Raw genomic sequence first — 12818 nt, forward strand, 5'->3', positions numbered from 1 at the left:
TACAGCAGTATGGCTTTGTCGGCCATCGCTTTTTGTATTGATGTTAAATTAATAAGTTCAAAAAAGTGAATTTTGAAGACTTGAACTCGATACACTAATTTGCATAGGATCCATATTGCAAAAGTATGATTCTAATTTTGTCCAACTATATACTATATTACATGAATCCCTTTTTCATGATATACTATACATTTAAATTATTAGTAGGTACTATAAAAACAATAAAAATTAGGTCATGATAAAAGTAATAAAACAATGGGAAAATGGTCAAAAAGGCCCTTAAACTTTTAAAATGTGCAATTAGACCCTCAAACATGTCAAATTGAGACAATGAAGTCCAAAAATAGGTAAATGAACTATTATTATCAGTCCGGCGACCGGCAACGACTTCTGACATCCAGCGATGACTTTCGGCGGTCGTCGCCGGTTGCCATCTTTGGCGGAAGGCGACCAAATCTAGTCGCCGGTGACGTTTTCGAAAATTTTTTACTGGTAAATTCGATTTATTTGACCAAAAATGATATGTTTGAAGGTCTAATTGCACCTTTTAAAAGTTTAAGGACCTAATTGAATTTTGGCGTAAAGTTTAGGGGTCTATTTGACCATTTTCCCTAAAACAATCACACTAAGAATAAACCTCTATAATATAATATGGACATCTAAACTATGATCCTCGAAAACAAAAATTAGGTCATTACAGGCAACCCCAACCATAACTAGGTACAAGTTCAACTCCTAATGGCAAAAAAATTAGATCATGATAAAAGTAATAAAAATTAATTCTTTGTGTCGCTTTTCTTGTCACCTTTTTTCTTTCTTTACTCCCTTTTAAATGTGAGGTTCATCGTGCAGCCATGCATGCAGGTTAACGTAGTTAAAAACCATGAATGGGCATTACTATTGGCAAGAGAAAGCTTCAATTATTCAAAGGTGGTAGGCTAGTTTCCACTGATGAAATAATCTTCAATTTTTCCAATTCTTTCTTTCTCTAATGATATGCATGCATATACCCACTTTCTCCTTTTGGTTTAGTTGAAGAGTTTAATTAGTGGATGTCTTTTTCTTTTGTTATCAATGGAGGAATAGTATATAGTTAAGTCCATACTTTAAGTAGTTCTCCCCCACACATTTGCAAATTGAATAATTGGTTAAGCTAGCTTAGCTTCCAAAAGATGAAACCTACTTTGATGTCGTTTGCTTTCTTTTTGAGGTAATGTAGAGGACTTATAGACACCCCTACTAGTTGCAACTTTATCTTGATAGAAGGTGCGATTACATGAAATATAAAACCTAATCGGTAGTCATCTCGTGTCTCATTGAGTATATATATAATAATCGATACTTGCCCACATGAGCAGCTCAATTGGTCACATGAATGAAATTTGGAAAAATAATCAAGAATGAGTCTCACAAGCGATAGTGTGGGAGCAATCAGCCAAATGGTTGTCTTTTTCAGACAATCACAATTGCCCGTGAAAGGAGACAACAAAATAAAAAAAATTCAAAATTTTAAAAATAAAAAATAACAAACAAAATTTAAATAAAAAAATTAAAAGAAAAAGATATGTGTAAGCAATTGGCCATTAACCTATTAATTAAACATGTTAAATTATAATTCAATGAAACATTTCTTTTTTTTTTGCACGCTTAGGACTTTTAAATGGAAACGTTTTTCACATAAGGGGTTTTATTGTATTATGCGGTCGATTTAAGGAAGCAATTAGACCATTTTTACATATATATGGCATTTCTATTTTCTGAATGTTTATTTCATTCTTGCTCTATTTCATTTCTTATAAATTGAAAATTCTATTTTTAAAAATTTATTCCGTAAACAAAACACGATGTAAGAAAAAAAAAACTAGACATTGTTTTATAATAGAAGGAATATAAGTGGCCTTTCCTTATAAGAGAAAAAGCCCCAAACTCAACAAAAATGGGTTTGGACCTTGATGGGCATATGAAGTTGGGTTATAGACATTCTAAACGACTTTGTCTGTTTAATTTGTCACCGAACTTGCTTCTCAAACATACTGTCACTTTATTTTAACAATTGTTATAACAAAAGCGTCCACTTTATATTATATATTGATCAAAAAATTATATGTTTACAGTTAATATATTGTGTCTTTAATTAATAAATTATTTGCCTGTAAATAAATTGAAGATATATAATTTGTTAACTATAGACACATAATATGTTAACTACAAGCACATAATATGTTAACGGCAAGCACATAATATGTAGTTAACATATTATGTCTTCAATTTATTTACGGACACAATCTAACTACAGACAAAATCTAAATATCATTTTGGACTATGATCTATAATACAAGGTGGACCCTAGTTTTTTGTTTTTTTTTTTTGCCCATGCGATACAGTATACGGCTAATACGGGTATTTATTTGGCCCATGCGATACAGTATATGGGTAATTTTCTAAATGTACCATTATGTTTGTTTTTTTAATTATAGATATGATACTTGTAACTCTAGATATTTTATCATCACAATTAATAAATGATCCCATTCGCTCATGTGGATGCAAGCTCTTAACCGAACCACATAAACTCTTCTTCTTCGTTTTCTTATTTCTGTTCTTGATCTCTTGATCCTGTTTTTTCTCAACAGTAATTTTGCTATATAAATTGTAGACCAGTTTAACTTGTACCAGTATATTTCAATTTTTTTTACATGCTTTTAGAAAAAAAAAATAAACTTTGATACTTTAGGTACAATAGTAATAAATTATAAATTGTGATGTCATTTGGTACAATTTTTGGTGTACATATTTACAATTGAGAGTATGACTTCCAAGATTTTATAAGTACAATAAATTAACTAATAAATAAATTTGTGTAAAAAGTTTGAATTTAAGTTCTTTCGTTTAGATATATAAGGACTTTGTATGTCAACTTGAGTAGACAAAATGTTCTATATGTCAATTAGGTCACATGATTTAATTAGTTAAATTATTAGAATTTCACTATTAGATTGCAATTTAAGGGACCAAGTTAAAGGTGCTAGACTGTACAATTAGGTTATGAAAATGGGATAGGGTAGATTTGTTTTTTCTGCGGTTGACGGTAAAGATAGATATTCGCTAATTCTTAAACGATCAAAAGTAATCCTTTTAGAATATCACAATGATAAAAAGGGGGTCAAAAGTAGACAAATATTTGACATACGGATTATATTGTATGGGTACGTTTTAGTCTACTTAAAATCAATTACATAGATTCTATTTTTATGCTTATGAAAACAAATGGAATATGTGCCATTAAATATGTATTTACAAAAACTTGACACATTTTGAACTAGGTGATGCTACATCCCATCTTAATATTCACCCCTTTTTGTGGCACTATCTAATTGTGTGTGTGAATGTGTTTTTTTTTTTTTTTTTTTTTATTTGATTAATAGTAATTCCCTTTTAAACACATCCACTAATGTATGGACAACCAATAAATATAAATACTTTTATTATCACTCCAAGAGGTGAACATTATTAGGAACATTTTAGAGGAAAAAATAATGCTTTTCTTGAACTAAAGTACATGAGCTAACAATGGTTTTTATGTTGGATTTTGCAGTGCTAAAATATGGTTGTATAATTTTTAACTAATGTGAGTATTGATTTTTTTAATTTTTTTAATTTTTTTTTTTGCAGGAGAAGGAAAAAAAGAAGGCAAGGGGCACGCTTGGAACGCACTGTGCGCCTCAACAGGTGGCCACTTTAAAATTTTGACCGTTGCATCTTTTTTTTTTTTCCTTTTCTTTTTCTCTTGCATTTTTCTCTCTATCCTCTCTCTCCTATTTGCTTCCTAAAAAATCAACAAAAAACCTTGATAATTAAAGATGCTTTGATAGTTTGATTTATTAATTTTGATTTGAAGGCATTTGTTATTTTCATATCTAATTTCAGCAACTCCAATGCCTTTAGGATTAAAGATTAGACATATTGTTCTTCTCTCTCTTCTATATATGGGAAGGATCTCAACTCCTAAAAAGATGGATATCTGACCACGTTTTATTCTTTCTTTGTAGTAAAATGGGTCTAAAAGAAGGTTTAGGTTACAAAAAGATAGGTTTAGTTTTTAAACATAATATCTTTTGGCATAAAAAGTAATTAATAGCTTTTACTAACTTTAAAAATTTTACTTCAAAATATTACATGTTAACTAAAATGTAATAAGTTTTATGTGCTTATGAAGTCCGGGACATGAGGGTCATAGAGGAGTCTAATAAAGAGTCGCTTGGTTCAAGTTAAGTTAGACCTTGCAAAAAAAAAGAAAAACAGAAGACATTTGGACTCAAACTTTTGGCCTACAAGATTAGCTACTAAGATAGTAAGTTATAACGGAGCTCCGTAACTGATATTATAGTTCACCTCAAAAGAAACTGTCTCACATTTGTTTATATATTATCAAAAGAAACTGTAGTTATATCGAAATGTAACTGTAGTTGTGTTGAAATGTAATTGCAGTGTATATAAACTAATACTAAATAACAGTTTCACATTTTTGGTGTATATTGTCCAATGAAACTGTAGTTATATCGAAATGATATTGTAGTTGTGTTGAAAGGAAACTGCACTATATTATAAAAGAAATTGTTGTTGTATTGAAATGAAACTGCAATATATTATAAAATAAACTGTAGTTGGTAACACTTGAGTCTTGACGATGACAAGTAGATGGACTAGGTTGATTGATGAATGACAACCACTCATTTTTAGTGAAGGGACACTTTAAAATGGTGTCATTACCCCCTTCTAACATCACCATCATATACACTTTAGAGAATTATGTTAATTAGCCTCTAAAAGTGCCATGGTCACTCTTAAACCAAGCATCAATAGAACAAAATGTTATCAATCATTCCTTTGCATGCAACACGTACCAACCATTTATAGTTGAATTGATAGATAGGGAAGTTACAATATAATTTAGATTATGAACTTGGAACTGAAGATACTTTAGGATAAATCTTATCCTAAAAACTAGTCAAGAAATCATTTCAATGTTCATAAGCGTAAACAAAACAGTACCCTTTCGCCAAATACCTTGTGCTCAAATGACATCTATGTGACTCTTCTTGAGGGAAAGGATCACAAGTCCGAACTCAGATATTGGGGTATTGACTCCTTGGGTTGCAATAGATAGAGAAAGCATAGTATTTTGTAATAGAGTCAATAGTACTCAAAAGAAACAAAAAAAAAAAAAAAAAAAAAAACAACAAACAAACAAACAAACAAACAAAACAAAACCCTTTCCTTTTAGGATATTAATCCCAACATGGCATTAATTTTTTCATTTTTTTAGATGTCGAGATCAATAAGATTTGGATATAGACTTATTTTTAAGAAAAAGAGTTTAACTTAATTACAATTAAATTATGGCTCGGTTTGACAAACATAACTAAATTAAAGTGCTACGGAGTAGTTGAAAGTTAAAAGCTAAAAGCTAATAGGAAACCATTCTATGCATTTAATATACAACAAAATGGTTGTANAAAAAAAAAAAAAAAAAAAAAAAAAAAAAAAAAAAACAAACAAACAAACAAACAAACAAAACAAAACCCTTTCCTTTTAGGATATTAATCCCAACATGGCATTAATTTTTTCATTTTTTTAGATGTCGAGATCAATAAGATTTGGATATAGACTTATTTTTAAGAAAAAGAGTTTAACTTAATTACAATTAAATTATGGCTCGGTTTGACAAACATAACTAAATTAAAGTGCTACGGAGTAGTTGAAAGTTAAAAGCTAAAAGCTAATAGGAAACCATTCTATGCATTTAATATACAACAAAATGGTTGTATATACTCGTAATATTTTATTTTCTTAAATTCTTAACCCTTTTCACACTTCAAGATGGACTCTATTTATAGATCAGAGTTGAGGAGCCAGGAAAATTTTGGGTGTGTTTGGTTCATAAGTTTACACACTAGGAATGGGAATGAAAATCATAATTAGTGTTTGGTTGACAATTTTTAAAAACACAATTATGGGATTTGATTACCATTTCAATTAAAAACCCCATTTCCTAATTAAAAAAGGTATCATTCAATCTTATTGGTAATATGATTTTTAAGTTTGGTTAGTGCTTTAAGATTTTTGTTTTGATATTTTTTTGTTCATATTGGTGCTTTGGATGTCATTATATTAGGATCCATTGCCTTGATTTTTTATTTTTGTTTTTTTAAAACCTTTATTTCCATTATAGGGTCATACATAACCAAAACATCAATATTGGTAATCATTCCAATTCCACCATACTACCAAACATGCAAAATACTTTCAGTAAAACCCATACCATTACCAAGTATTTGATTCCCATTGCGATTTCCATTTTCGAACCAAACACACCCTTTGGATGTTTGAAATATTCCCATTGGCACCTTCTAAGATGATAGGTGTCCAAAAGCTATCATCTCTTTCTTTTCCACAACACGCCATTGACCTTTGGGTAAAAATCATTTCCTTTTTAGGTGAAGTGAATGTCGTCTCTGATTGGTGTAATTCAGAAGATAACTTGTAGTCATGAGTCCTTGAAAAATGTGTCAATGATTCTTTATAGAAAATGGCAAAAAAATCATTGTACTAACTCTACTGAAATTACATGTACGTCTGGTGGTAGACCTACGATATGCTACACAAAAGGTCTTTCGAGTCTTAACTTCAATGCTGCGCTGTTTATTCCAATCATATTCTGATGATAAAACATCCATCAGAAGACCTTAACACATGAATTGATTGGTTTTTCGTTAACGTAAACTCTAAGGGAGTTAGGATCTCTCGATTGGGTTTCCTAAAGATGTCTACTTCTAGGGTCTATCGATCAAACGGGCATTATCTATTGAAATCCCAAGTGAAAGATCTACTAGATAAAGTCTTTTGGTATAGATCTTTCAATTACATGGCCTAACAACGACTAAGTCCTAATTTTGGTCTATACAAAAATCAAACTAAGAAAGCTTTTACAAAGCAAATTTTTGGGAAATTTAAATTATTAAAAATACAATACTTAACAACTTAACGTCATAAATATCTATACAAAGATCATTCGTATCACTATCCTTTACCAAACAGAATTTATGGCTTATTGATAGTTTAAAATAAACTACCAAACAGAGTTTATGACTTATTGATAGTTTAAAATAAACTAGCTAACTATTAACTCTAAGCTAGGATCAATCAAATAGAACCTAAATCCGAAATCCTGCAACTAGCTTAGTTTACCTTTCTCCCAATTTTTATTCCTCATTTGTATCCATTCAAATTTTATTTAGCAAATTAAATGTGCTATTAAAGATTGATATATTCATATTGTACTTCTCCCACTCCCAAATTTGATTGTAATATTTATGTACGTAGAAATAGAATTGAATAAGCTAGTATTTATTTACATATTGCAGCATTTGATGCCTTTGTGCAATAAAGTTAGTGATTACTGATTAGTCATATTTACATCTGCTTTCTAAATATGCTTTCCATTCTTATTTGTGGATGCAGAAAAGCTTGTCTGTGGAAAAATCTTTTGATTAGTGTCAGAGTTGGTATCTACTCAAGAGAAAGATGGACAAGCAATAAAGTTGGAAGATATTATGAATCAATTTTGTAAGGTTATAAAATAGTTTTCGTGAAAATTTTACAATGTCGTATATGATGCTATTTTTTTTAGTCAAAAAAAGTGTTATTATTAATATAGTAAGGACAATTATTAACCTAAATAAACATTAATTTATTACAAAGGTATTTTAATTAGGCATTCAATTCCCAAAATATAGATTGATTCAATTAGCTAGAAAGGAATATAAAGAAAACAACTGGAATCATTTAATTAGAAAGGAACATAAAAATATAAAATATTACAGTCAGGTTTGTGCGAATAGTGCTTTTTGTGCGGCCACTAACCATTAAGTACACATAAATGCACCACAAAGTGTTTGGAAATGCACCATTAGGTGTGGTGTATTTCCAAACACTATGGAGTGCATTTTTGCAAACCTAATGGTGAATCCACACCAGCCATACAGGAACCTGATCCTAAGAAAAATATTCTAATTCTGTGTAGGATATTATTAGAACAAAAAAAAATTAAGCAATTTAGAACGAAAGCAACGAATCATCACTAACCAATTGGTATATTATGCACTCGTGTGCTCATATCGACTTTGTAAGAAATTGTGTAATAATATTTAAACTTTAAGGATTTTTTCACTTATATTAAGACTATATTTTTGTTTTTCGGATGAGCTCTTCCCTTCGAATTGAATACCTATCAGTATTGGTGCTCCCGTTGAGAGGTCAGTGTGTGGCAGAAAATGAAGGAAAACAAAAAAAGAAGGAAAACAAAGGGAAAAAGCCTGGTACTGAATTGAGATATCATATTCAAGCAATATCCAAGCAATTTCCTAGAATGTCAAATGTGCCTTCCCAAGTGTGAGAAACTATATATTAATAGGAAGCCATAGCTTAGCTTAGCTTCATACTAATATAAGCAATTATTCAAGAGCTTTGCTAGCTGAGGTTCATCATATCAATAAAGAAGATGAATTCTTGTCTTAATAGTTGGAAGCCAGGTGTGGCCATGATTGGTGTTAACTTTGCTTTGGCTGTTGTAAACATTCTGTTCAAGATTGTTCTTAACAGAGGAGTGAAACAGTTGGTTTTAGCCACATATAGGCAATCAATCTCTGCAGTTTTCTTGGCCCCCATTGCTTGTTGCATGGAAAGGTATGCATATATGTTAATTAGCTTCCAATTAATTAAGCTATTTTTCAGATTGTTCAGTCTTAGAACTGATTGGTTCCTACATCTCTCACTCTGACAAAAAATGTTGTCACTTTCATTATAGGAAAAGCTACAAAAAGTTGACAACTTTCACATTATGTGCTCTATTTTTCAGTGGACTGATGGGGTTAGTTGCCTTTACATACTTATATATAATGCTTACTGAAGTTAAATCCATTGGTTAATGAGATTTTTACGGTTTTTACTGTATTTGGTACAATCAGATATATTATTTTTCATTATATATATATTATGTACTATCAGCTTAGTTGTACCCGATACTAGACATTGTTGTAATTGATATCAAAGAAAATCCCAATGATTAATATTGTACAAATGTAAAAGTATTTTTTGAAATTTTATGTTTAAATTATTCTCTTTAGGGTAGTTTAATGTTTGTAACAAAAAGGATTGTTTTGACAGGGGGACACTAACTCTATATCTCTTCCTAATTGGGCTTGAGTATACATCAACTTCATTTGCTTGTGCTTTCATCAATATTGTGCCCATAAACACATTCTTGTTGGCACTCCTATTCAGGTAATTACTATATTCAGATAGATGACAGTAGATATTATATATGCTCTCTTTGGTAAAATAGTTAGCCTGTTAGCCAACCACTATTAGTTGTTTGATTTGGTTAAACAATCAATTAATATAAATGTTTGGTTAATTAGTTTTTTTGTAACAGTTTATTGCTCCAAAAGGCTAAAATTCAAAAAGGTGCTCAAAGTAACTTTTCGATTAGCTTTTTGAGAAAATTATTTTGCATATAATCAGCTATCGCTAACAACTAACATCTAATTTACCAAACATCTTTCTACAATCAGTCAATACTACCAATAATCAAACCCACTAACCCAATCAGCCAATACTATCAACTAATCAAAATAGCATTTTTCTTTTTGAAATTGTTATTCATGACTAAAAATCCAAGCTAAGGGAAATTCTTGCAGGCAAGAGAGAATAAACATGAAGTGCAAGAGTGGGAAAGCTAAGGTGTTAGGCACACTAATATGTCTCATTGGAGCCATAGTACTAACACTCTACAAAGGGAAGCCATTGATAAATGCCTCATCACAAGGACTTGAAGCAAACCATAACACAAAGAGTTGGGTTATTGGTTCATTATTTCTCTTTGCAGGAAGCTCTACATGGTCTTCTTGGTTCCTCATACAATCTTGGGTCGGGTCGGGCTATCCATATCAGTATTCTAGTACATCTATCATGTCCTTCTTTGGTGCAATTCAGTCAACTGTTTTGTGCTTTATCATTGATGGAAACACATCCATTTGGAGATTGAAAGGGAGTTTGGAAATCTTGGCTGTCATATACGCTGTGAGTATCAAGAGATATATATTGTTATCCTTAAGAAATTTTGGTTATGGTTCATCATTTAAATTAAATTTGATAGATTTTTAATTGAGATGTTGTAATGATATGGCACAAATAATTATACTATATATGTTCAATTACTCATTGGCTTATGTTGAAAGGTACACTCTCAAACAAATCTATATTATAATTATGGATGTTTTAAAGTTGTCAATCAACATCAGTGTTTTTTGTAGCATATACAACTATACATGGTATGGTTGATTGTTCCAAGTACGTACTATGAGGATAAGTGCTGATTGTACCGATACAAAAACCAAATTAGCATAAATTATTGTACCAAATACAGAAAAGACATCGTTATTGATCAGCACCATACAATTCTTTTTTATTTATAACTTAGAAGTTGTGTATGTAGAAATAATGGTAAATGATGTTCAATATGATGATCATGAATTCCAAGTGAACATGAATCAATGAAATTCACTTGCAATTTTAATGATCACTTATGATTATATTTGATCAAAGGAGTATACAAATCATCGGAAATAGAGTTTGTGATCTCCTAAGTAGAGATACAGACTTATGTCACTCAATTACAAAGTCGTTTTCAGATCAATTGTGTTAGCTGACGAATATATTTTGACTAACATTATGACAGGGAATTGTGGGGTCCAGCATATGTTATGTTGTGATGTCTTGGTGTGTGAAGCAAAAAGGGCCTGTTTTCACCTCAACATTTAGTCCCTTCATTCAGATTTTTGCTATTGTGCTTGATGTCTCTATACTCCATGAACAAATTCACCTTGGAAGGTAATTAATTTGATAACCAACAAATTCACTCTTTCATAAATATTCAAAATATATATATTGGACACTATTTCAAACCACCTTGTCCGGTGGTCGAAAATAGCGACGAAGGTTTTTCTGGATACCAAAACTGGTCAGAAATGTGGTCGGAACAAGGGTTTTCACCAGATTTAGGCCAATTTCTGACCACTAGGTGGTCAAAAATTCCTTGATTTCTATCTTTATGAAAATTAAATTTTAACTTTTCTTATGAATATATATTGAATTGGAACAGCATTTTAGGATCCATTTTGGTAATTGTTGGGCTATATGCTCTTCTTTGGGGTAAAAGCAAAGAAGCTGAAGTTTGCAAGACAGCACCAACACCAGACAAGGATGCACAAACAGTGTTACCTGTTACTAGTACTCCACCTCGCACCTAAGTGGTCACAAAAGGGAAGAAACCCAGAATAATAAAAATAAATAAATAGTTTCTATGTAGGTGTACTTTGTTCTTGATAAAATTGTTTTTACCCTATTTCATATCCTTTGTAAAATAGATTTTATAATTTCATTACGTATAAGATACTGTTATGTATGTCGCATACCATAGAAATTCTTAAATATAAATAGCAAAACATTGCTACTAGCTCCGAGGAATATAATGTTGATCATAAATTATTCAATATTTTCTTGACAGAAGGATCAAATAGGTCTATCTATTCGTTCGTAGTGTTCAATTTACCCCTTGAGCTAAAATAAAATGTAATCATGCGCATTAATTTTCTAAAATTGTTGAATTAACTTTTTTCCCCATGTTTTCATCAAGTTACTAGTCTAAATCGGTAACATGGAATTTAATAAAAAAAAATAGTGGTGACATATATGGAAAAATTTGTTGTCATCCAATCAACACTATCCTCTCATAATGTTAAGCTTACCTTCTAGCTCGTCTTCAAGAAGCTACGATTTAGGGATAATCCAACTCTCTTGTCGGTCGTCAACTCTCTTGCAGTGTGAATATGAGCTAAACAACGAACAAGTAGCAAGTGACTTGGATTTACTTCTTTATTTTGAATATTATTATTATTATTATTAAAAATCAAATCGACTCGATTTTTTACCGAATCATTTAATTCGGTTCGATTTTTTACTGAATCGTTCAATATACAAGAATCCATTGCAGTTTGATTATTCGATATATTACTGAACCTAATTAGGAATGAAATGAGTTTTGTCCTTTGCGCTTCCTAAGAAAAGATATACTGAGCAAATGGGCTTGTCGGCCATTGCCTGCTAAGGACGGATATGGCCTTAGTCTCCATCAACCCATTCACAACCTCTCCTTTTTGTCTTTGACATTTTCATTTTTTTTTTAAATATTGCATTCAAATTGATGATATGTGTTAAAATTTTATTTAAAAAATTGCAATTTTCATGCTAAAGCTTAGAGTAATTGTTCTGTGCTTGTATTTCGTCCTTAAGTTTTTAACGAGATTCCTATTTCTGATTTTACCGTAATAGACAATGTTATGATTACAAGACAGACTTTATATAGAGTACACATTTGGGTAGTGAATGCGAAAAAATCAAAGCAGCAACAACGCGATAGTAACAACACAATGCCATCTTTCAAAGAGCACAATACATATATCTCTCTCTTAGATAGAAAGATGATCAGTCACATTTCTCTTCCCGGTGACCCGGTTTACACCCCCACATGGATGATGGGAGTGGGTTCGAGTCTCAGTGGAGGCAACGAGTCAGTAGTACTAAAAAAAAAGATACAAAAAGATGACAAATCTTTTCTATTTCATCTTTATCCTCATTTCACTCTTCTTCTAGTTATGAAATTTATTTAAATTTTGGCAAAACATGTTTCACAACCTTCA

General features: G+C 31.0%; 1 protein-coding gene across 1 annotated transcript; it reads left to right on the plus strand.

Annotated features, from left to right (window-relative positions):
* The first annotated feature begins 8483 nt into the window (after positions 1-8483).
* LOC116004945 (WAT1-related protein At3g30340-like) lies at positions 8484-11623 on the plus strand. The gene is made up of 6 exons (XM_031245148.1): positions 8484-8745; positions 8867-8929; positions 9226-9342; positions 9759-10140; positions 10799-10950; positions 11222-11623. Exons 1-6 carry the CDS (start codon positions 8561-8563, stop codon positions 11367-11369), a joined length of 1047 nt encoding a protein of 348 aa, XP_031101008.1. The 5' UTR covers positions 8484-8560; the 3' UTR covers positions 11370-11623.
* The last annotated feature ends 1195 nt before the right edge of the window (positions 11624-12818 follow it).

The sequence above is a fragment of the Ipomoea triloba genome, chromosome 14, assembly GCF_003576645.1.
Source record: "Ipomoea triloba cultivar NCNSP0323 chromosome 14, ASM357664v1".
NCBI classification, from domain to species: domain Eukaryota; kingdom Viridiplantae; phylum Streptophyta; class Magnoliopsida; order Solanales; family Convolvulaceae; genus Ipomoea; species Ipomoea triloba.